This window comes from Lepus europaeus, chromosome 23, assembly GCF_033115175.1.
Source record: "Lepus europaeus isolate LE1 chromosome 23, mLepTim1.pri, whole genome shotgun sequence".
Taxonomy (NCBI): domain Eukaryota; kingdom Metazoa; phylum Chordata; class Mammalia; order Lagomorpha; family Leporidae; genus Lepus; species Lepus europaeus.
Genome location: NC_084849.1, coordinates 6,291,585 through 6,316,968, shown reverse-complemented (window position 1 = coordinate 6,316,968; position 25,384 = coordinate 6,291,585). Strand labels below are relative to the sequence as shown.

The following is a 25,384-nucleotide window of genomic DNA, read 5'->3' as shown; positions in this document are numbered from 1 at the left end:
ATCCTCCACTGCACTCCCTGGCCACAGCAGAGAGCTGGCCTGGAAGAGGGGCAACCGGGATAGAATCCAGTGCCCCGACCGGGACTAGAACCCGGTGTGCCAGCGCCGCAAGGCGGAGGATTAGCCTACTGAGCCGCGGCGCCAGCCCCAAACTTTGCCTTTAGACCACTTCTTCTTTTTGGCCTTGCCTCCAGACTTGTTCACGGGGTCCTTATCTTTCTTGGCCGACTTTCCGGCATCTTTTTTCTTCTTGTCGTCCTTGGGCGGCATAGTGAGGCGCGGAGAGCAGCAGCGACCACCTCAACTTTGCAAGATGTTGGACAAAAAAAAAGCCAAGATTCAGTTTTCATCTATGAAGTAGTGGACAGTTGTAACCTTTAGTAGTTCTGTGTCATGGTGGTTGCTTAATGATTTCAGCTCACGAGCTGGTTATATGTGATTGCTTTTGTCTCAGTCTTTCCCCTCTCTGCTTCCATTTCAGTCACTGGTTTTCTGGCCAGTGCATAAATGCAGATGTTACCCTGCTTGAGCTGTGTGTTCTTTAGGGAACATTCTTCCTCTTTATTCCTGCAGCTAGCTTCCTCACCTCCTTCAAGTCGTCTCTGAGCACCTTAATCAATATTGCAAAATACGTGGTACTTTGGTGTTTTCTGGCCCTGTTCTTCTTTCTTCTTTTTGCAGAATATTTATCACCTACTTGCACATTTTTATTTTTATTTTTTTTTTGGGCAGGCAGAGTGGATAGTGAGAGAGACTTAGAGAAAGGTCTTCCTTTTTGCCATTGGCCGCTGCAGCCGGCACATCGTGCTGATCCAAAGCCAGGAGCCAGGTGCTTATCCTGGTCTCCCATGTGGGTGCAGGGCCCAAGCACTTGGGCCATCCTCCACTGCCTTCCCGGGCCATAGCAGAGAGCTGGCCTGGAAGAGGGGCAACCGGGACTAGAACCAGGTGTGCCGGCGCCGCAAGGCGGAGGATTAGCCTGTTAAGCCACGGCGCTGGCCCTCTTGCACATTTTATATTGGTTTAATATGCTAATTGCTTATCATCTATTTTTGTTTTAGAACTTGAGCTCCATGATGATGAGAATTTTTGTTACCATGCTCAGCTACACCTAAAAGGCCTTTCTCAGTGCTTATTGTGTAAATGCTTGGTGAAATATTTGCTGACTGAATACAAGTCGGTAGCATTCTTTTTTTTTTTTTTTTTTAAGATTTATTTATTTGAAAGACCATTTCAGAGAGACAGAGAGCTCTCATCCTCTGGTTCATTCCCTAAATGGCTGCAATGGCTAGGGCTGGGCTGATCAGGAGCCAAGAGCTTTATCCAGGTCTCCTACATGGGTGCTGGGGCCCAAGTACCTGAGCCATCTTCCACTGCCTTCCCAGGCATATTAGCAGGGAGCTGGATCAGAAGTGGAGTAGCTGAGATTTGAACTGGTGCTCATTGCAATCAGCAGCTCTACCCTTTGTGCCACAGTGCTGGCCTCAGTAGCATTCTTTTTCACTTTTATCATGATTTTTTTGAGATACTTAGAAGCAGCTTAAATCATTGGCTTTCTAAAGCCAAAGGTTGTTTTGTTTTTGTATTGGAAATAAACGTTTTCAAAGGAAGCTTGTAATTTTATTTCAAATTTTCAGATACTGAAGTGGATGTAGTTGGTCTATGTCAAGAAGGTAAATTTCTTTTGGTTGGAGAGAGAAGTGGCAACTTACATCTTATTCATGTGACATCAAAGCAAACATTACTCACCAATGTAAGTACTTGGTATATTTTTCATTTTCATTATCTAAATCCTAAATAATCTGTTAAACAACTATAACACTAGCAAATCATTGTGTTTTAAATTAAAGAATAATGTTTCTTTATGCTGTTTAGAAATCATGCCTCAGAAACATGGAATAAATGCAGAAATGAAAAATGAAGCTTTGGAAGTATTTGGATTGCTTGTCCAAAATAGATTTCTATTTTAAATCGCAAATATTGGGATAGAGGCAGAATTACTGCTAATGATATTTGATAACTCTAGGCTTTAAAGTATATACTTTTTATTTTTAAAGATTTATTTTATTTATTTGAAAGGTAGAGTTACAGAGAGAGGTAGAGACAGAGAGAGAAATCTTCCATCTACTGGTTCACTTCCCAAATGGCCACAATGGGCAGTGCTGGGCTGATCCAAAGCCAGGAGCTAGGAGCTTCAAGGACTTGGGCCACTGCTTTACCAGGCACATTAGCAGGGAGCTGGATTGGGAGTGGACCTGTCAGGACTGAAACTGGTGGCCATATGGGATGCTGGTGCTGCAGGCTGGGGCTTTAACCTGCTGTGCCACAGCACCGGCCTCCAGAATATACTTCTTGTTTATATCTTTTCCGAGTTTAATCTTCTCATCTGAAATTAATTTGCAACTAGGCTTTTGTTCAGAAAGCTAATGATGAAGACCAACGTACTTACCGGAACCTTATTATTGAGGAAGATGGTTCAAATGAAGGTAAGTTTTCTTGAATGTTTTTTGAATGGCATCTGACAAAAAGTCAGAAATTCAAATTTGTGCTAATAAGTATCACTTTACTGCTCTGCTGCCTATCTTGTTTTGGCTTTTCAGTTGACGCAGTTTCTATTATATGAAACAAGTTTTTGGTTTTAGCTTTTTTTAGAAGTTTAAATATATACATTTCCTAAATATAATATTCTAGATTAAAATTTACAGGCTTTTTTATTTTTAATATTTAAAAAGAAGATTTACTTATATATTTGAAAGGCAGTTACACAGAGAGAGAAGAAGAGGCAGAGAGAGAGAGGTCTTCTATCCACTGGGTTACCCCCCAATTGGCTACAATAGCCTGAGCTGCGCCAATCCGAAGCCAGGAGCCAGGAGCTTCTTCCGGGTCACCCACATGGGTGCAGGCCCAAGGACTTGGGCCATCTTCTATGCTTTCCCAGGCCATAACAGAGAATTGGATTGGAAGTGGAGTAGTGGGGACTCGAACCGGCACCCATGGGATGCTGGCACTGCAGGCTGTGGCTTTACCTGCTATACCACAGCACCAACCCCATTATTTTATTTTTTTAAAGATTTATTTATTTATTTGAAAGTCAAAGAGAGACAGAGAAAAATCTCTATATGCTGGTTTGTGCCCCAGATGGTGGCAGTAGCCAGCATTGGGTTAGACCAAAGCCAGGAGCTTCATTCAGGTCCTCCACATGGGTGTAGCAGCCCAAACACCTAGGCCATCTTTCTCTGGTTTTTCCAAGCCATCAGCAGGGAGCTGGATAGGAAGTGGAACAGCCAGGACTCTTAACTGATGCCTATATGGCACGCCAGCTCTGCAGGTGGCAGCTTTATTTGCTGTGCCACAATGCCAGTCCCAAAACTTGTAGGTTTGATGTCACCAAAGAGACACTATATTCTTTTAAAAGTTTTTGTGGCTTCTAATATATTTATATTTTTGTAGGTTTCAGCATATTTATATTTTGGTTGAAACAAATGTTAGCTGAACTAATTTATTTTGGCATATCTGAGAGTTTTTTTCTGGAAGGTGATTTTTATTTTTAAAAATTTTTATTTATTTATTTGAGACATAGAGTTACAGACAGTGAGACGGAGAGACAGAGAGAAAAGTCTTCCTTCCGTTGATTCACTCCCCAAATGGCTGCAATGGCTGGAGCTGTGCCAATCAGGAGCCAGGAGCTTCTTCCTGGTCTCCCCTGTGGGTGCAAGGGCCCAAGGAGTTGGGCCATCTTCTACTGCTTTCCCAGGCCACAGCAGAGAGCTGAATTGGAAGAGGAGCAGCTAGGACTAGAACTGGCAATCATATAGGATGCCAGGGCCGCACGTGGTGGATTAACCTACTGCGCCATGGCGCTGGCCCCCCCCCCCTTTTTTTTAATTTTATTTATTTGAGTGAGTGCATGCTCCCCCCATCCACTTGCTTACTCCCCAGATGTCCCCAGCAGCCTGGGCTGGGTTGTTTTCTGGAGCCAGGAACTCAGTCCATGTCTCCTACATGTGTGGCAGCAACCCAACCTCTTGAGCCATTGCTGCTGCTTCCTGTAATCTGCTTCAGCAGAAGTATTGAGCCTGGAGCCAAAGTTGAGTATCAACTGTGGGACTCAGTTTTGGGGTGTGGATGTCTTAACTACTAGGCTAAGTACCTACCCTAAGTGTTTTTTTTTTAAAAAAAAAAGCTCCAAAGAGGTTAACATTGTTTTTGCAAATAACTTACTAGTTCTTTTTATTCTGAAGTTTTATTTATTTATTTATTTATTTGACAAGGCAGAGTGACATTGGAGGTTCAGGGATGAGGTAGGGGGAAGTGATCATCCATCTGCTGGTTCACTCTGCAAATGTCCTATGGCCAGGCTGAAGCCAGGAGCCGGGGACTCCATCCCTGTCTCTCACGTGGGTGCAGGGGCCCAAGTACTTGGATCATCAAGTGCTGCTTTCCCAGGCACATAAGCAGGGAGCTGGATTGGAAACAGAGCAGCTGGGTCTTGAACCCTAGCACTCTGATGGGATTTCAGCAATTTCACCCTCTGTGCCACACACTGGCCCCACTCGTTCTTTATAAATAAGCTTTATCTCTATCATTACTGTATTATTTGATTAGAATTTAAAAGAGCAGATTGATATATCTTTTAAGCTACTTCCAGATACTGGTTTAAATTTAATAATGTGCCTTTTAAAGAAACTGATTTTGATTTTATTTTCATAGGTACCTATTATATGCTGCTTCTTACACACAATGGATTTTTTTGTGTTACAAACCTTCAGCTTGTAAAAATTCAACAAGGTAAGTAATGCATTATTTTTTTTTTAATAAAGATTTACTTATTTAAAAGAGTGACACAGAGGAAGAGATAAAGATCTTCCATCCACTGATTCATTCTTCAAATGCATGGAGCAGCCAGGGCTAGATTATGTGAAAGCCAGAAGCCAGGAACTCTGTCAGGGTCTTTCAGGTGGGTGCAGGAGCTCAAGGACTTGAGCCATCTTCCACTGCTTTCCCAGGCACATGACCAGGGAGCTGAATTGGAGCAGCTGGGATTTGAACGGGTGTCCTAAGCCTGTTGTACCACAGTGCTGACCCCAATAATAAATACCTTTTTGGAATGAATTGATCTAGGAGTGGAAATGATTGTGTAAGAGTTAATAAAGGGGCTGGCATTATGGTATAGCAGGTAAAGCCGCTGCCTGTAGTGCTGACATCCCATATGGTGCTGGTTCGAGTCCTGGCTGTTCCAGTTCCTATCCAGCTCTCTGCTATGGCCTGGGAAAGCAGTAGAAGACCACCCAAGTCCTTGTGCCCCTACCCCTTCTTGGGAGACCCAGAAGAAGCTCCTGGATCCTGGCTTCTGATCAGCGCAGCTCTGGCCAGTTGGGGAATGACCCGGCAGATGGAAGACTTCTCTCTCTCCTCCTCTCTCTCTAACTCTGACTTTCAAATAAATAATTAAGTAAGTAAGTAGATGAATGAACGAATGAACTCTGACTTTCAAATGAATGAATGAATAAAATTTAAAAAGAGAGTTAATAAAGCCAAGCAACCTTGATCTACATATTTGTGAAATGAGTGTTGTTGACCCTGTGTTCCTCTGAGCTAGGTGACATTGAAGAATTGATTTAGGGCATGTATTCAGCAAACTGCTAGGCCTGTGCTAGGTCCTATATATAACAATATTTAAAATGCATGGTTTCCCATGGTTGTGAAGAAAGCTAGAGAAGTAAAATCTATTCCTAATAAACTGAGATGGAGACTTCAGAGTTTGAATACAAGTAGGGGTGTTGAAGCAGAGAGAAGACCCTTTGGGTAGGAAGAAACATGGAAGGGGAAGTCCAGTGAGGCATGGTAGGGTCTGTAGGGCAGCCTGGCTGGTGTCCTGTTAAATATGACACGTTGACAGCGTGTATCACTGGTCGAGGGCAGTTTATTCTGACCAGTGTCCTTTGGACTAGTCTGTGTGTGATTTTACCTTGACACGAAAGGGACGGCGTTGATGCTATAGATTTAGTCTGCTTTCTTTTTTGATGCAGCGATCGAGGACGTAGACTTTGATACAGCAAAAAAGGTAAGAAAACCAACCACATTGTCATCTTGAAGCTCATATTTGCTGTAAAGGTTGAAGAGTATTTCTGTTTATAATTGGTCCACTGATTGATATTTTAGGATTTACCATGATTCAACATTTTAATAACGTTTCTGTTTAAAAATGCATTTGCAACTGGTTGATGTAAACTGATTTTTATGAAGCATAAGTATGTGTATGTACTTTTACATACCTCCAAAGCATTCTCATTTTTTTAATTTTGCAGTTACAAGGACAAATCAAATCCAGTTTTATTTCTACTGAAAATTACCACACTCTTGGTTGTCTCAGTCTTGTGACTGGAGATTTAGCAAGTGAAATTCCTGTGATAATTGGGGTAATTATTTTTATAAAATCTTATTTTTTGTTGTTTGAAATGTCTATTCCCCAAAACATTGTCATTTAGATTAAATCAAAAATTGATTTGTAGCATGTAATAGAAACAGAAATTAAAAATTTTTGGTCATAAAAATTAATAAGTAAATCTATATTTGTACCTTTATTTTCCATCAGTTCTCCCTGAAATTTCTTTAAATTCTGAGTATAGACAAAACAAAGCAAGACCAAAAACTTCCACATGCAGCAGTACCTGTTACTATGCCATTAAGCAGAAATGTAGCTACCTTGAGACGCTTTAAAGTTACGGTGGTCATACCAGCCAGAGGTGTGCTTACCATTGGTGCAGAGTAGCAGTCACTACTCACTGTGCTGCTGGTTTTGCCTACATTTGTAAGTGACAGAAATGCTAAGTTTCAGATGAGATTAATGAAATAAAAATGTACTTTTTTCCCCATCCAGGTTCACAGATTCCTCAAATCTTGAAATAAAACTAGTTAAAAACTTTAATTGTGTGAGAAAATGGTCCAAAAGTGTAAAAAAAAATCTTTAATTTAATCCCTCCCTCATTGATTATTTTACATTATTCTTAGTCTTGGCCATTTAAGCTGTTTGTAAGTATGTGTTATTAGTAAAATGGAAAGCCAGACAAGAATATATATGGAAGAGCATAGTTCAGTTCTCACCATTGAAAAGACAGCTCAAAATGTATATATTACTGTATGATGTCTCATGTTCTATGTGGACACTTCAACAAATTCTTGGAAAAATAGAATTAAAATGTTTATTTTAATGCAAAATTTGAAATCTGTGCATAGTTTTTTCATAATACACATTTACATGAACTTTTTTTTTTTTTTTTAAGATTTATTTATGGGGTCTGACATTGTGGCTTAGTGGGTAAAGCCATCTCCTAGGACTCTGGAATCCCATGTGGGCATTGGTTCTAGTCCCAGCTACTCCATTTCCAATCCATCTCCTTGCTCGTGGCCTAGAAAAGCAGCAGAAGATGGCCCATGTACTTGGGCCCATTCCACCTGCAGGTAGATCTGAATGAAGCTCCTGGCTCCTGTTTTTTACCTGACCCAGTCCCAGCTCTTGTGACCATATGGGGAGTGAATCAGTAGATGGAAGATCTCTTTCTCTGTCTCTGCCTCTCTGTCACTGCCTTTCAAATAAAAATAAATAAATATTTATTTTAAAGGCAGAATGACAGAGAGGGACAGAGAGAGAGAGAGAGATCTTCCATCCACTGGTTCATTCCTCAAATGGCCAAAACAGCCAGGGCTGGGCCAAGTTGAAGCCAGGAGCCAGGAACCTTACCTGGGTCTCCTACATGTGTAATAGGGGCCCAAGTACTTGAGCCATTGTCTGTTGCCATCCCAGGCACATCAGCAGGGACCTGGTAGGAAGTGGGTGAGCTGGGACTGAAACTGGCACTCAAAAGCAGTGGCTTACTCACTGTGTCATACACCTGTGCTTTCCATGAGGCCTTTTTTTTTTTTTAATGGTAACTCTTTTTTTTTTTTTTTAAGATTTATTTATTTATTTGAAAGAGTCACACAGAGGAGAGGCGGAGTGAGAGAGAGAGAGAGAGAGGTCTTCCATCCGACGGTTCATTCCCCAAATGGCCGCAACGGCCGGAGCTGATATATCAAAGAAACTTATTTTTCCATATTGTGCATATCTAGTTTAATATTTCACTAGGGTTTTTTTTTTTTTTTAAGATTTATTTATTTGAAAAAGTTATATATAGAGAGGAGAGGCAGAGAGAGAGAGAGGTCTTCTATCTGCTGGTATACTCTTCAATTGGCTGCAACTGCCAGAGCTGCACAATCCAAAGCCAGGAGCCAGGAGCTTCTTCTATGCCTCCCATGTGGGTGCCAGGTCCCAAGTGCTTGGGCCATCTTCTACTGCTTTCCCAGGCCATGGATCTGAAGAGGAGCAGCCGAAACTGAAACCGGCACCCATATGGGATGCCGGCGCCGCAGGTGGAAGATTAACCCAGTGCACCACAGCGCTAGCCCCAGTGGGTTTCAAATTTAGTGAATATTTATAGATTTGCTTCTAAAGATTTATGGTTGTTTTAATGAAAATATTTAACAGTCAAAGAGTAAATTCATATCATAATGCTGGAAGGGATCTTAAAGTTCCCTCTGTGTCTTTAGGGGAGTTGCCTGAATATGACTATTTCTTGTTAAATATTCAAATGGAGGCAGTGAATATCAACAGTTTTTCTTTTCATTCTCTTCTGTAACTAGGAGAGGAATTGGTTGATAAAAGCTGGTAGGGCTCAAATGTGTAAGAATATTTCCAAATTAGTGATGTGTACAGTTTAACATGTTTCTGCTGTGGAGAAGATTCAGGTCTAAACCAAACTGTTAGTTGATATTATTACTCTTGTAGGGGACTGGTAATTGTGCATTATCGAAATGGGAACTAGATTCTTCCAAGAAAGGAATGACCATGAAGAACCTGACAGATGCAGAGATTATTAAAGGTAAAATAAAACGTAACTAATTTTGGTAATTATTAGTTTTAATTTTCATGTCAGTGTGTTTAGGCTGGTATATGGGCCATTTTACCCTACCACTCTTTATTGTTGTCGTTATTTGTTTAGTTAGTTTATTTGAGAGGTAGACAGAGGTCTCCCATCTGCTGGTTCACTGTGCAAATGCCTGCAGCAGCTGGGGCTGGGCCAGACTGAAGCCAAGAGTCAGAGATCGAACTACTTGAGCTGTCACTTGCCACCTCCCAGGATCTGCTTTGGCAGGAAGCTGGAATTGAGAGCTGGATTGAGCCCAGCCATGTTAGCAGGCCAAATACCCTGGCCTCTGAACTTTTCAAAATACCCTTGAATTTGTTCTGGAGATGTTGGCAGCTGTTACTCCTCATTTTGGGGAGTTTTACATTTTATTGGTCACCTTAAAGTTGAGGCAGGAATAAATGAAAATGGGAACTTTTTATTTAAATGTAGTTCTGCCATTGCACAAATATGCTAGTTTACTTTTTAAATATGACCCTATGTAACACTGAAATAAAATCCTTACACATCTTCATTTCTCTTTTGTAGGTGCAAAGAAATTCCAGCTGATAGACAATCTACTCTTTGTCCTTGATACTGATGTATGTTTCTGATTTTTTTGCTTCTATGTTTCCGCTTGATACTGTGTTTAACAAACATATTAGCAAACTTAGAAAGATTACCACTGTCTTGGGTACTGTGCTTTATTTCAGTATAAATATGAAAAAAGCATCCAGCAATGTAAATTTGTAATAGACCAGTAAAGGAGATATCTCTGTTGCAGCACGTGCTGAGTTTATGGGATAGTTTCACCCTTACTCCCGTATGGAACTGGCCCTCTCTTCACATAGAGGATTTTCTTCTTACCACTGAAGCAGACACTCCTTCCTCAGTAACATGGTGCGTTCCACCTTCCGCTGGTTGTCATTTGCCTTCTCCTAGCACTGGGCTTCTTGTCTGGTTTTGTTCGGGTCATCATTTGTTATGTTTTAGTTCTAAACCACATCGTGGAACAGTGTGACAGAGCAAAGACCTATTTATCACTTGCCAAATTCATTGGAGACAAATAGACAGCAGTACTCTCCAAGTGATTGCATTGTAAAGAGAGTGTCAGTCTGGGCCATGAACTTGCAAAAATGGAATCCATTATCTTCTGTGTAAGCGCAATTCAAATTCTGTGCAAGAACATCACCTTAAACTCAGCTTGTATCACAGTGCGCAAAATTCATTTGATTAACTTAAGTCCTTTTTTCTCTTTTAGGCAAGGCATCACAAATCTCAAGTTAGTAGCTCTGACAAGTACAACTAATAAGGAGGTATTGGAGAACATTTTGCATGCTTGTCCACATTGTGTGTTAGAAAGTGTTTTAATACAGAAGTAGATGCTTAGTGCTCGTAGCATGTTCTCAGTTCACAAGATTCTAGACAAATCAGAAATAACTCTATAGTACTCTTTACCATTTTTAAAGCAGAAATAAGTCTCAACTCCTCTTCTTTTTTTTTTTTTTTATTTGACAGGTAGAGTTATAGACAGTGAGAGAGACAGAGAGAAAGTCTTCCTTCCGTTGGTTCACTCCCCAAATGGCCGCAACAGCTGGTGCTGCGCCGATCTGAAGCCAGGAGCCCACTTTTTTTTTTAAGATTTGTTTTGCTTATATGAAAGTCAAGTTACAAAGAGAAAGAAATCTTCCATCCACTGGTTCTCTCCCCAGATGGCTGCAACCACCGGGGCTGGGCCAGGCAGAAGCCAGGAGCCAGTAGTAGCTTCATCTGGGTCTTCCACATGGGTATAGGAGCCCAAAGACTTGGGCTGTATTCTGCTGCTTTCCCAGGTGCATTAGCAGGAAGCTGAATTGAAAGTGGAGCAGCCGGTCCTCAAACCGGCACCCATATGGGATGCTGGCGCCTGCAGGTAGTGACCTGTAATCCATTATGCCACAATGCTGGCCCCTCAGTGCCACATTTTAAACATGGCATTTTAGGAGTCAAAAATGTCCATAAAAGGGGTAGGTGTTGGACGTTAGTAAGACACTGAGTGGAATACCTGCGTTCCTTATCAGAGTGCTTGGGTTCAAGTCCAGATTCCACTTCTGATTACAGCTTCTTGGGAGACAGCAGATAATAGCTCAAGTAGTTGGGTCCCTGCCACCCAGTTTGGAGACCTGGAGGTCCCAGTTTCTGGTTGCAACCTTCCCCAGCCCCAGCTGTTGCTGGCAGTTGGGGAGTTGACCAGTGAATGGGAGCTCTCTTTGTCTCTCTGCCTCTTAAATAAATTTTTAAAGTGACTATAAGAAAGTGTTTATTAGAGTGGTTCTTAAATAGTTCTAACACTAAAGACTTAAATTCACCTTAGATATCTTAGAGTGGATTTCAGATTTTTATGGATTTTTTTACTCTACAGAATTGAAAAAGGTAGCACATAATTCTTTTATAAAGATTTATTTTATTTATTTGAAAGAGTTACAGAGAGAGGTAGAGACAGAGAGAGAGAGGTCTTCCATCCACTGGTTCACTCCCCAGATGGCCACAGTGACTGGAGTTGTGCCAATCCGGAGCCAGGAGCCAGGATTCTTCTGGGTCTCCCACGCGAGTTCAGGGGCTCAAGAACTTGGGCCACTTTCTACTGCTTTCTCAGGCCATGGCAGAGAGCTGGATCAAAAGTGGAGGAACTGTGGCTTGTACTGGCACCCATATGGGATGGCAGCACTGTAGGTGGCGGCTTAACCCGCTACATTACAGCACCGGCCCCCTGTTTTTGTTTTTTTTCATTTTTAGCTTTGTAGCATGTACTTTAATATGTGCTGTTTTGTTTGTATTTGTAAGCTTATGTTGATCTAAATTAATTGCTGTTTTATTATTCTTAGATGAAAAGTCTCATGGTTTATTCATTACCCACAATGGAAATTCTGTATTCTTTGGAAGTATCCAGTGTTTCTTCTTTGGTTCAAACAGGGATTAGCACAGTAAGTTTATGCATATTTTAACTTACTTTATAACTTTTAGAAAATTCTTGACTAATCAAGTTAAACATGAATGAAATCTAGTGAAGGGCATTGACAGAGCTCAAGTTTATGACGGTATTATTCACAGACGTCCTCAAATACACCTACGTTGCCCAAGGTCAGTCTTTGTATAAAAAAAAAAAAAGCAAATTAGTTCAATAAAATGTCAGATGTCTTTTTATTTATCTTTCTTGTATCCCCTCAAGAGATAGATGAAAATTAATTTGGAGGTTATTGCTTTTTTAGATTGTACTCTTAAAAGACTAATCACATTTATTTCATTTCTGTTTTCCATACATAAGCAATGTTTTTCCTAATCATTGGGAAATTGCTTGTAGACATCATGACCTGTCACCTCTGAATGCTCTTTTCAGTAGGTAACTGCTAAGAATAAGAGCGTTTTTCTGTAGTACAGTTATTACACTAAGAAAATCTGTTGTTCTCACACTACTATAATGAAATGTACCTTTTACATTTTATCAATCATGCCAATTACTTTAAAGCTGTGTATTCTGTATATTTTTTTCTTATCCAAGAGCCCACCACCCATCACTTGTTGTATTTGGTTATCATGGCCACAGGGCAGTCTTTGTAGAGTAGCTCCCCAGCCTTTTTTGTCTTTTAACACATTGACAGTTTTGAGGAGTCGCCACCATTGGTTTTGGTTCTGGACTTGTCTGACTGTTTCATCATGATTGGATTCATGTTAAGATTTTTTTTGGTCACAAGTATTGTATAATCCTAAGCGTATCACATTAAGGGCCTCGCCCTCGTGGTATCTGCTTGTCCTATTACTTGTGGTGTTAAATTTTGTCATTCAGTTAAGTCATCTTCCCAAATTTCTCTACTGTATAGATAAAATTTTCCTTTTATAAGTAGTAATTAATTTATATGAATTGTTTTGTTACTACGGGAATATCCTTTTCCTCGGTGTTTTTTTTTTTTTTTTTTAAGATTTATTTATTTATTTATTTGAAAGGCAGAGTTACAGAGAGGCAGAGTGAGAGAGAGAGGTCTTCCATCCACTGGTTCACTCCCTAGACGGCCACAACGGCTGGAGCTTCCACGATCCGAAGCCAGGAGCTGGGAGTTTCTTCTAGGTCTCCTACGCGGGTGCAGGGACCCAAAGACTTGGGTCATCTTCTTCTACTTTCTCATGCCATAATAGAGCTGGATCAGAAGTGGAGCAATTGGAACTTGAACCATCATCCTTATGGGATGCCAACTCTGTAGAAAGCGGCTTTACCTGCTATACAACGGTGCCAGTCCATTCCTCTCAGTGTTTTTTTTTTTTTTTTAAAGAATCATTTTCCTTTTTTTTTTTTTTTTTTTAAGATTTATTTATTTATTTTAAAGTCGTAGTTACATAAAGGAGAGGCAGAGAGGTATTCCATCTGATGGTTCCCTCCCCATTTGGCCACAATGGCCAGAGCTGTGCCAATCTGGAGCCAGGAGCCTCTTCCGGGTCTCCCACGTGGGTGCAGGGGCCTAAGGCCTTGGGCCATCTTCTGCTGCTATCCCAGGTCATGGCAGAGAGCTGGGTCCTAAACCAGTACCCATATGGGATGCTGGCGCTTCAGGTCAAGGTGATAACCTGCTGCGCCACAACGCCGGCCCCTCAGTGGTTTTAAAATCCAATGATGGATAATTCTGGCCTGAAGCAGTTGTTTCTATAGTAATTATAAAAAACATTCCTGTTATATTTGAATGTTAATCATGTTTTTGTTATTATTGTAGGATACCATATACCTGCTAGAAGGAATTTGCAAAAATGATCCAGAGTAGGTTGTTTTGTTTTATCAGATGAGTTTTTAAAATTTATTTACTGGTCTAAAATGATGCATGCTCTTACAGTGAAGTCTTTTTTTTCAGGCTGCCTGAAGGCTCTGTGTCTGTTTTAGTCCTCAGGTATCTCACAGAAGCTTTACCAGAGAACAGGTAACTTCTCATTTTCTCTTAAGGTTTCCCTGTTAACAAAACATTTTAATTTCCCAATTATTCAACATTAACGAAATTTGTTTTCCAACTTGCCAGACTGAGTCGGTTACTTCACAAGCACAGATTTGCTGAAGCTGAGAGTTTTGCCCTTCAGTTTGGACTTGACGTTGAGGTACTCATTCATGTTGCTGGGGGCCTGGAGGCCCCATTCATGTCACAGATGTTTGAGAGGATGTTCACTGGCGGTAGGGAGCCACTGACAGTCTAAGCAGGGAGTGTCTTATGTAGGCTGTCGTTTCGGACAGATGGAAAGGGATAAATTAAGAGGTACGAATGTCAGAATAAGCAGGTTTGTATGGGAGACCTAAACCTGTGCTGTGATGTGGAGAGAGATGTCCTGGAGAGAGGGGCTGATGAGAGAGATGTGCAGGCAGCAGAAACAGCAGGACTTAGCTATCGAATATGGGGGAGGCACAGAGGTCTTGGCGTTCATGAGCAGGACTGCAGCTCGGTGTCCATGCTGGGTGGTGATGTCATCGCCTAAGATGAGCAGTATGTGCGGAAGAGCAGATTAGGGCTACGAGATGAAGAGTTCTGCTTTATGAATACTGGATGTGAGGAATCTGGGAAAACGGGTGTCTAATAGGAAGGTGGAGGTGACCTGAGCTGAGGAGGTAACACCAGAGGGATAATAGTGATAGTTGTTTCTCAGACAATACTGAGAGAGTGTATAGGATGCAGACATCTACAGAAGAGATCCAGGGGCACTAACATACAGGAGATGGAGGGGAAAGGGCTGTCCACATACTGGGGAAGAAATAAAGTAGGAAAACCAAAAATATATGTGGCTACAAATGCCAAGGAAGGAAGAAGCTGTAAGTTTAGGAGAGAGTGATCAGTTGTTTCACACATTACAGAGCGGATCAAGTATAAAATTAGAAAGATGTCTGGTGGTTTTTGGCAATTAGGAGGACATTGAATCCCTTGTAAAGTCAGTTTCCTTGGAAGCTAGGAAAGAGAAAACCTGATTATAGTTGATTAATGAACTAATATTTATCAAATGGATGATAGGTACCCAAGTGTTTGTTGTTTTAAAAATACACAATGTCAATACATGCAGAACAATTCTGATTATGGTTTAGAAACTTATATGGGCAGAGGCAGGCATTTGGTGCTGTGATTAAGATACTGCTTGGAGGCTGGTGCTGCAGCTCAAAGGGCTAATCCTCCGTCTGCAGCGCCGGCACACCGGGTTCTAGTCCCAGTCGGGGTGCCAGATTCTGTCCCGGTTGCCCCTCTTCCAGTCCAGCTCTCTGCTGTGGCCCGGGAGTGCAGTGGAGGATGGCCCAAGTCCTTGGGCCCTGCACCCCATGGAAGACCAGGAGAAGCACCTGGCTCCTGGCTTTGGATCAGCTTGATGAGCCGGCCGCAGCGCGCGGGCCGTGGCAGCCATTAGAAGAGGAACCAACTGCAAAAGGAAGACCTTTCTCTCTCTCTCTCTCTCTCTCTCTCTCTCTCTCTCTCTCTCACTCTCTCACTGTCCACTCTGTCAAAAAAAAGATACTGCTTGGGATGCCTGCAGTATCACTCATATCCAGAGTGCCTGATTCAGGCCCTGGCTCCTCCGCTTCCAATCCAGTTTCCTGCTAATGCACACCCTGGGAGGCAGCATGTGATGGTTCAAGTACCTGGGTCTCAGTCATCCATGTGTGTGACTTAGATTGAGTTCTGGGCTTTCTGGTTTAACCTGCCACAGCCCCACTTATTGTGGGCATTTGTGGAGTGAACCAGTGGATGGAAAGTCTCTCTCTCTGCTTTTCAAATAAAATGAAAATAAATAAATAAATAAATAAAAATTTTTTAAAAAATAAAGATATGAGTAAAGGGATAAAGAAATTAGTGAAATCATGACTACCAAGACCAGAATAATGAATGTTTGTGGTTAGCAGGAGGAGCACAATGTACTTTGGAGGAGGGCAGAGGCTGGGCGTTTTGGTGGGGAATCACTGTATCTAATTTTCTAGCAGTGAGTAGGGGTGGGTGTTTGGTGTAGCAGTCAGGTACCACTTGGGATGCTTGCATCCCATATCCGAGTTGAGTTCTGCCTCTGCTTTGATTCTACCTTCATGCTGATCACACTCTGGAGGGTGGAGTCTCAATTACCTGTGTCCCCACCACCCAAGTGGGAGACTCAGATTGAATTCCCAGCTCCCGGCTTCATCCTGGCCCAGCCCTGGCTGTTACAGGCATTCAGGGAGTAAACCAGTGAATGGTTTGATTCTCTCTCTGTCTGTTAAGTAAATGAAAACTAAAAAGCAAAGAAATTGTAAAAATGAGCAAATCTGTGAAAGAAATGAGAAGCATTATGTGTTAGCATTTTTTAGCTTTCAAGTCCAGTGAGCCCCTTTCAGTGCTTATATAGGAACAGCAACCTGACATTCAGTGTATTTCTACCTCTAGCCCCTGAAAAAGCTCAAGAAAACTACATTAAATGTTAGTTGTGTGGTTGCTTCTTAAAACCAGCTCCATCATTTTTGGACTTAATTTCAGACATATTACTTAGCGCATCATGGGTCTCAGTTTTCTTGTTTGTGAAATGAAAATATTCATTCCTAGCCCCTCTGAGGTATGATGAGGTCTCAATATTTGCTTAATACATTTATATGAAAATTAAATGTGATAATTCTTATAAAGCTCTTCAGGAGTCCAGAAGAAAGAGAGTGAGCTCCCATCTGTTGGTTTACTTCTCAAATGCTCATAGTGATCAAGGAGCTGAAACTGGGAGCCATGAACTTAGTCCAGATCTTTCACGTGGATGGCAGGAACCCCATTACTTGAGCCATCACTGCTGTCTCCCAGTGTCTGCATTTGCAGGAAACTGACATCAGTAGCCAGAGCCCAGGATCAAACCGAGAACTACAGTGTGGTACCCAGGTATCACAAGCAGGGTCTTAACTATTGTCTAAAAGCCCACCTCAAAACTCATTTTTTAATGCTGATAAATGTATTTATGAGATACACTCTCGATATATGTTTACATTGTGTAAGGATTCATTTAAGCTAATTTAGCATGTTTGTTGCTTCACCTACTTACCATTTAATGATTTGGTTTTTAAAGGTTTATTTTATTTATTTGAAAGAGTCATAGCGAGAGGTAGAAATAGAGAGAGAGAGGTCTTCCATCTGCAGACTCACTCCCATTAATGGCCACAACTGCCGGAGCTGTGCTGAGCTGATCCAAAGCCCGGAGCCAGGAGCTTCTTCCGGGTCTCCCATGTGCGTGCAGGGGCCCAAGGACTTGGGCCATCCTCCACTGCTTTCCCAGGCACATTAACAGGGAGCTGGATTGGAAGTGGAACAGCCGGGATTTGAACTGGCACCCATATGGGATGTTGGTGCAGCAGGCTGGGGCTTTAACCACTACATCATAGCACTAGCCCCCATTTAATGATTTTTTGAGTGTGTGTGATGAGACTATTCAAAATGTGTTCTTTTAATAATTTTGAAATATCTAGTAGCTGGTCACCAGGCTGTGCAATCTATTTCTAAAACCTATTTCAGGTGTGGAATGGAACTTTGTATCCAGTAATCACCATTTCCCCAGCCTCTGATAACTATCAGGCTGTGTTCTTTTATGAGTTCTGACTGTTTCAGCTTCCACTGTATTGTGAGATCATGCCGTATTTGTCTTTCTGGGTTTGTTTTTCACTTATTATGTCCTCTAGGTTTACCCATGTTGTTTCAAATGACAGAATTATCTTCTTTTTAACATCTGTAGAGTATTATTTTGTGAGTGTGTAGCCTATTTTCCTTATCCATTCATCCATTGATGGATACTTAAGTTATTTATCTTTCGTCATGTAAATCTCTTGATACATTGCTAAACACATTAGTAAAGACTCAAAAGGAAGGGTTTCTGTAACTTTTTTTTTTTTTTGGAAGATTTATTTATGTATCTGGAAGACAGTTACAGAGAGAGGGAGAGACAGGGAGAGATCTTCCATTTGCTAGCCCACTCACCAAATGACTGCAATGGCTGAACCAGCGTCAGCTCCTTTCCATAATTCTTAATCATCTAAATTACCTTTCTGATACTGAGCACTACCTTCTTTAAAAGTTGTTCCTGGGGCCGGCATGTGGTGTATATGCAGTGCCAGTATCCCATATGGTTGCCAGTTTGAGTCCCAGCTGCTTCACTTCTTCTTCTTTTTTTTTTTTTTTTTTTTTTGACAGGCAGAGTGGACAGTAGAGGGAGACAGAGAGAAAGGTCTTCCTTTTTGCCGTTGGTTCACCCTCCAATGGCCGCCGCTGTAGGCACGCCGTGGCCGGTGCACCGCGCTGATCCGATGGCAGGAGCCAGGTGCTTCTCCTGGTCTCCCATGGGGTGCAGGGCCCAAGCACTTGGGCCATCCTCCACTGCACTCCCGGGCCACAGCAGAGAGCTGGCCTGGAAGAGGGGCAACCGGGACAGGATCGGTGCCCCGACCGGGACTAGAACCCCGTGTGCCGGTGCCGCAAGGCGGAGGATTAGCCTGTTAAGCCACGGCGCCGGCCTCCGGCTGCTTCACTTCTGACCCAGCTGTCTGCTAATTCACTTGGAAAAGCAGTGGAAGATGGCCCAAGTGCTTGGGCCCCTGCACCTGTGGGGGAGACTCAGAAGAAGCTCCTGGCTCCTAGCTTTGGATTGGCTCAGTTCTGGCCATTTTGGCTATTTGGGGAGTGAATCTGCGGATGGAAAACTCCCCTTCTCTCTGCCTCTGCCTCTCTGTAACTGCCTTTCAAATAAATAAATAAAATTTAAAAAGTTATTCCTGGGCCTTTTTCCATAACAGTTTGTTATGTATCTCTTTTTTTAAAAGATTGATTTATTTATTTGAAAGAATTATAGAGAGGCAGAGAGAGAGAAGTCTTCCATCCGCTGGCTCCTTAGATGGCCGCAACTGCTGGAGCTGCGCCAATCCGAAGCCAGGAGCCAGGAGTCTGTTCTGGGTGGTCTCCCATGTGGGTGCAGGGTCTAAGGACCAGGGCCATCTTCTAGTGCTTTCCCAGGCCATAGCAGAGAGCTGGATCGGAAGTGGAGCAGCCAGGACCAGAACCCGTGCCCATGTGGGATGCTGGCACTACAGGCAGCAGCTCTACGTGCTACACCACACCACTGGCCCCTCATGTAGCTTTTTTTTTTTTTTTTTTTTTTTTTTTTTTTATAGGCAGAGTGGACAGTGAGAGAGAGAGGGACAGAAAGGTCTTCCTTTTTTGCCGTTGGTTCACCCTCCAGTGGCCGCCGCGACCCGCACGCTGCGGCCCGTGCATCGCGCTGATCTGAAGTCAGGAGCCAGGTGCTTCTCCTGGTCTCCCATGGGGGTGCAGGACCCAAGGACTTGGGCCATCCTCCACTGCACTCCTGGGCCATAGTAGAGAGCTGGCCTGGAAGAGGGGCAACCGGGACTAGAACCCGGTGTGCCGGCGCCGCAGGTGGAGGATTAGCCTATTGAGTTGCGGCGCCGGCCCCTCATGTAGCTTTTTATGAAAATAATTCATACTTACATATCATACTTAAAGTTGGTTCATTTGGCATGATTATATTACAGCTTGTTTACAAGGTGAAATCTAATGATATATTGGAGAAACTGGCTTTGAGTTCTGTGGACACCAGTGAGCAGATCAGATGGCAAAAGCTAGTAGAGGAAGCTAAGGAAAACCTACATAAAATCCAGGTATGTTTCCCTTGTTGCTTAGTGCAGTATTAAGATTGCTGTGTTGATCAAGATTAGATTGCCTCACTACGTCTGGCATTTGTAAAACAGGACGATGAATTTGTGGTTAATTACTGCTTGAAGGCTCAGTGGATTACATACGAAACAACCCAGGAAATGCTCAATTATGCCAAAACCAGGGTAAGTTTTGTTTTTGCTTGTTTCTTTTTATGGAGAATCTGCATTAATCACTCATAATGCTACCATCTCAAATACATTTTGATTTTCTTCTCTGTGTGTACCATTAAGAAAAACTTTTAGTAACAACTTTATCTAGAAAATGTATTCACCATACAGTCCACTCAATTAAAATGAACAGTTCAGTGATTTTTAGTATATTCACCAATTTGTGCCACCATTACTACAATCAATTTTAGAACTTTGTCATCGCTTCTTGGCCTTTTGGCTAAGATCAAGTGTGTAGAACTTTGTCCCAGGAAGCCACCCAGACCCCATTAATGGTTACTCCATATTTTCCCCTAGTACCAGCCTCATGTGACCACTGTTCTGCCTCCTGTCTTTGTGGATCTGCCTATGCTGGACATTTTAAATCAGTGAAATCATATGGTTTGTGTCCCTTGTATGTGGCATATTTCTCTTCGATTAAATGTTAGGATTTATCCATTTCATTTTGAGGTATATATCAGAGCCATATTTCTTTTTTTCTTGCCAAAATACTTCATAATAGAATAGATTACATTTTGTTTCTCCATCTATCAGTTAATGATAGAAAATAAATTTTTATTATATTAAAACACATATAATATAAACTTTATCATCTTAGCCATTTTTAGGTTTAGTAGAATTAAATGCATTCATGATGTGGTGCCACCATGAGCTCCATCTCCAGAGCTCTTCATCTTGTAGAACTGAAACTAGATACCTACTGAACAACTTCCTGTTTTCCTCTTCAGCAGCCCTGGCAACCACCGTTTTAAATATCTCCTTTGGGTGGAGTCTTGCAGTGTCTGTCTTGTTGGGACTGTCTCAGGGTTCATCAGCATAGTGGTGTCTGTCAGAACTTCCTTCCATTCTGAGGCTGAGTGATGTTACATCGTATGTCTACCACCACAAGCCACAGATCCATTCCTCCACTGATGGGCACGTGGGTTGCCTCTACGTTTTGGTTATTGTGGATGATGCTCTGAAAATGGTTGTACAGATATCTCCTGGAGTCCTTGCTTTCAGTTCTTTTCAGTGTATATACAGAAGTGGAATTACTGGATCATATGGCAATTCTGTGTTTAATTTGTTGATGAATCACATATATGCACTCAATGCATAAGAACTCTGATTTCTCTACATCCTTGACCATTACTTGCTGTCTTCTGTTCTTTTGATAAACCATCCTAATGAGCATGAGTGGAGGTTAAGATTTTATGTTTCGACATATTTGTCTTGCACAGAAGAAATAATTATAAATTAATTTTTCTCTTGCAGACCTTTGTAATAAACATTTTTTTGCTATTGCAATAATGCCTTTTTTGTAATAGATTTTTTTTCAGTGAACAGTAAGTGCAATAACTAGTTATATTCCCTAAAATCAAGGTATAACATATGGACAAAATGTTATAGGTGGTTTTCTTTTTCTTTTTTGTTTCTTTTTTTTTTTGACAGGCAGAGTTAGACAGTGAGAGAGAGAGAGACAGAAAGAAAGGTCTCCCTTCCGTTGGTTCACCCCCCAAATGGCCACTACGGCTGGCGCTGCACCGATCTGAAGCCAGGAGCCAGGTGCTTCCTCCTGGTCTCCCATGCGGGTGCAGGGCCCAAGCACTTGGGCCATCCTCCACTGCTCTCCCGGGCCACAGCAGAGAGCTGGACTGGAAGAGGAGCAACCGGGACAGAACCGGTTCCGCAACCGGGACTAGAACCTGAGGTGCCGGCGCCGCAGGTGGAGGATTAGCCTAGTGAGCCGTGGTGCTGGCCCTTTTGTTTCTTTTTTAAAGATTTATTTATTTATTTGAAAGGCAGAATTAGAGGTCTCCATCTGCTGGTTCACTTCCCAGATGGCTGCAATGGCCGGAGCTGCGCTGATCAGAAGCCAGGAGCCAGGATCTTCTTCTGGGTCTCCCAAGCGGGGGTAGGGGCACAAAGACTTGGGCCATCTTCCACTGCTTTCCCAGGCCACAGCAGAGAGCTGTACTGGAAGTAGAGCAGCCGGGACTTGAACCGGTGCCCATATGGGATGCCGGCATTGCAGGCAGTGGCTTTACTCGCTATGCCACAGTGCTGGCCCTTTTTTTCCATTTTTAAAAAATTTTATTTTTGTTATTTAAAATGTATCATTTATTTACTGTTCATTTTAGAATCAAGTGGAATTTGTTTTCTATTATTGACAGAAGATCAATCTTTTATGAAAAGCCTAATATAGATGATATTCTAACTATTTCTTATTGATCATCCTTAGCTTTTGAAGAAGGAGGATAAAACTGTTTCTGTCTATTCTGATGGCTTGATAGAGGTAATTACATTAGATTTATATATTAATTAGAAGGTGAATGTACCTTCATGATGTGGTTTTTCCGTTCAAGATATATTTGTTTTTCAAGAGCATTTTATCATTTTTATACCTCAATTTCCTTATCTGAAAAATGGGATTATTGATAGTATTTGCCATATAGGGTCATTTGAAAGTCAAAGAATATAGTTCCTAGAAGCAATTTGCATTGTAGTCTCTGTTAGTCAGCCCATTGTAAACCGTAACGATTTTTTTGATGATGCCAGAATACATGTGTGCATGCAAATGAGCACATATATATTTACATTCTTTTTTTTTTTTTTTAAGATTTATTTATTTATTTGAAAGAGTTACACAAAGAGAGAGGGGAGGCAGAGCGAGAGAGGTCTTCCATCCGCTGGTTCACTCCCCAATTGGCTGCAACAGACAGAGCTGGGCTAGTCTGAAGCCAGGAGCCAAGAGCTTCTTCTGGGTCTCCCATGTGGGTGCAGGGGCCCAAGGACTTGGGCCACTTTCTACTGCTTTCCCAGGCCACAGCAGAGAGCTGGATGTGTAGTGGAGCAGCCGGGTCTCAAACCAGTGCCCATATGGGATGGCGGCGCTTCAGGCCAGGGCATTAACCCATTGCGCCATAGCGCCAGCCCCTTAAATTCTTAAAGTCAATGTTTGGTGTAGTCCAACTAAGTTTTACCATAAGAACACTTATAAATCAATGGGAAAAGTAATTTTGAATGGTGCCTTTAGTTAAAGTCCATATGTCTTTGTAATTGAATATGATTGGAAATACTTTTACTATTCTATTTTATGTGAGTTAAACAAAGATAGTCACGTTTATGGAAACTGATAGCAATCTGGAATAAGAGGAGACTGTGTAAGCTTTCTGACATGGAGTGCCTGACTTTTGGTGTTTTTGTTTTCATGTTAATGCATGTGACATTTAGATGATCCAGTTCTTTTTTGTAGGTACTCAGGGCTCATGCAAAGTTGACTACATTTTACGGAGCATTTGGACCAGAAAAATTCAAGTTTGTGCATTTCATTTTTAATTTTTAGATTATGATTTGGACATAAATTTAGAATGTCACAAAAAACTCTGTTTATTTTCGGTGAATTTATGGATTTGGGTGCCCAGGGACTGAATGATAGAAAATACTCTCTTTCTGAACAAAAAATTGGCTGGACAACCTTCTTGTTTCTTTAACACAAATATTTACACCATTACTCATACTCTGATACATCTTCTTTTTAAAAAACTTTACATTTAGTTAGTTTTCACTTTATGTGAAAGGCAGAGAGACAGAGATCTTCCATCCTCTAGTTCACCCCAAAATGTCCTCAACAGCCAGGCCTGGGCCAGGCTGAAGTCAGGAGTCCAGGAGGCAATTCTGTCTCCATTCTGAATGGCTGGGATCTAAGTATTTGAGCCCTCACCTGCTGTCTCCTAGGATACATACTAGCAAGAAGCTGGATTGGAAACAGAGGAGCTGGTACTGAAAAGAGGCACTATACTATGGGGTGCAGGCATCCCAAGTGTCGGTGGTCCACCTGGTAATCCTCCACCTGCGGCACAGCATCCCATATGGGCGTTGGGTTCTAGTCCCAGCTGCTCCTCTTCCAGTCCAGCTCTCTGCTGTGGCCTGGGAAGGCAGTGGAGGATTGCCCAAGTGCTTGGGCCCCTGCACCTGCGTGGGAGACCGGGAGGGGAGGAGGCACCTGGCTCCTGCCTTCGGATCAGCGTAGCTCCAGCCATGGCAGCCATTTGAGGGGTGAACCAATGGAAGGAAGACCTTTCTCTGTCTCTCACTGTCTAAATCTATCTGTCAAATAAAAAAAGATTTCTGTCTCTTCCTCTCTCTCTCTCTCTCTCTCTCTCTCTCTCCTGGAACTGTCTCTAAATAAATAAAATAAGCCTTTAAAAAGTAATTAAAATGTTAACATTTACATATCCTAAAAATCTCTCATGTATCTAAATCTATCTCTGGACTTTAATTCTGTTTAGTTGATCTCATTCACCTCCCGTTCATTCAACAGTATCAAATCGTTTTAATTAATGTAGCTCCAAAAGGACTTCCCGCCTTGGGCAGGCTCTACCATGTTTTTCTTGTTTCAGGGACTGATCTCAAGTTTATTTTTCTGCGTGACATTTAGAATCAGAACCAGCTTGTCCAGTTTAAAGATAACCTCTTTTTATGGTTTTCTTTTTCTAAATGTTTATTTTGGTGTGGGAGGGGAATGAGCTGGGAAACCAACATCTGATATGTTGCCTCTTCCCACGTAGGCTAACATATTCCTTTCTACTCCTTCTGTTCTCTTTCTCCAGTGGTCCTGAGTGGTCTCTAAGGCTAAGAGAACTTACTAAGTTCCTTTTTAGCATCATATTTTCTAAAGGGTATAAAGAGGTATTGAGTTTTTAAAATTTGCAGCCTGCTACCTTATTGAATTTCTTTGCTGTTTGTAGTAATGTTCCACTTCGTCTTGTTTGTTCCAGGTATAGGGTTATATATTCATATAATGATAAATCAGTTCTGATTTTGCTTTTTCCTTGCCTACTTTCATTGGCTGGTACTCCTAGAATTCTTTTTTTTTTTCTTTTTGTTTATTTGAAAGGCAGAGCATCAGAGAGAGAGAAGGGGGAGGGGGAGAAAAGAGCGAGGTCTTCTACCCACTGGTTCATTCCCCAAGTCGTCACAACAACCTGGGCTGGGCCAGGCTGAAGCCAGGAGCCAGGGACTCCATCCTGGTCTCCCAACATTGGTGGCAGGAGCCCAATCAGTTGGGCTATTTTCCACTGTGTTCCCTGACACATTAGCATCTCTGGCATGGATGAGGAATTAGCCAGGACTTGAATAAGGACTTCCATATGGGATGCTGGCATCGAAAGTAGCATCTTAACCCACTGTGCCACAATGCCAGCTCCATAGAAATATTATTAAATAGTGGTGATAACAGACATCCTTCTTTTGTTTCTGACTTTAACAGAAATGCTTCTTTTGCTTTATCATGTAACAATGATACGAGCTTTTGAGAGTTCTGTTTATCTTTTTGTCTTTTTTTAAAAATATTTACTTATGTATTTGAAAGACAGAATTACAGATTGAGAAGAGATAGCTCTTTTGTCTGCTAGTTCACTACCCAAACGGCTTCAATAACCAGGACTAGGCCAGGAGCTCCTTCTGAGTCTTCCACGTGGGTATAGGGGCCCAAGCCCTTGGGCTATCTTCCACTGTTTTCCCAGGTGTATCAGGGAGCTGGATCAGAAGTGGAGCAACCAGGACTCAAATTGGCATCCAC

General features: G+C 42.0%; 1 protein-coding gene across 3 annotated transcripts in view; it reads left to right on the top strand.

Moving 5' to 3' along the window:
- Positions 1 to 25,384, top strand: part of KNTC1 (kinetochore associated 1) — a 101,633-nt gene that overhangs the window by 10,316 nt on the left and 65,933 nt on the right. For all 3 annotated transcript variants that reach the window (XM_062181879.1, XM_062181877.1, XM_062181878.1), the window contains exons 4-20: positions 1,638 to 1,753; positions 2,408 to 2,486; positions 4,711 to 4,788; positions 6,030 to 6,064; positions 6,309 to 6,419; positions 8,825 to 8,918; positions 9,492 to 9,544; positions 9,727 to 9,842; positions 10,204 to 10,258; positions 11,807 to 11,905; positions 13,682 to 13,725; positions 13,817 to 13,882; positions 13,979 to 14,054; positions 19,471 to 19,596; positions 19,687 to 19,776; positions 22,043 to 22,096; positions 23,057 to 23,118. In XM_062181879.1, the coding sequence (XP_062037863.1) occupies positions 1,638 to 1,753; positions 2,408 to 2,486; positions 4,711 to 4,788; positions 6,030 to 6,064; positions 6,309 to 6,419; positions 8,825 to 8,918; positions 9,492 to 9,544; positions 9,727 to 9,842; positions 10,204 to 10,258; positions 11,807 to 11,905; positions 13,682 to 13,725; positions 13,817 to 13,882; positions 13,979 to 14,054; positions 19,471 to 19,596; positions 19,687 to 19,776; positions 22,043 to 22,096; positions 23,057 to 23,118 (1,354 nt within the window). The remainder of the gene's footprint in view (positions 1 to 1,637; positions 1,754 to 2,407; positions 2,487 to 4,710; positions 4,789 to 6,029; positions 6,065 to 6,308; positions 6,420 to 8,824; positions 8,919 to 9,491; positions 9,545 to 9,726; positions 9,843 to 10,203; positions 10,259 to 11,806; positions 11,906 to 13,681; positions 13,726 to 13,816; positions 13,883 to 13,978; positions 14,055 to 19,470; positions 19,597 to 19,686; positions 19,777 to 22,042; positions 22,097 to 23,056; positions 23,119 to 25,384) is intronic.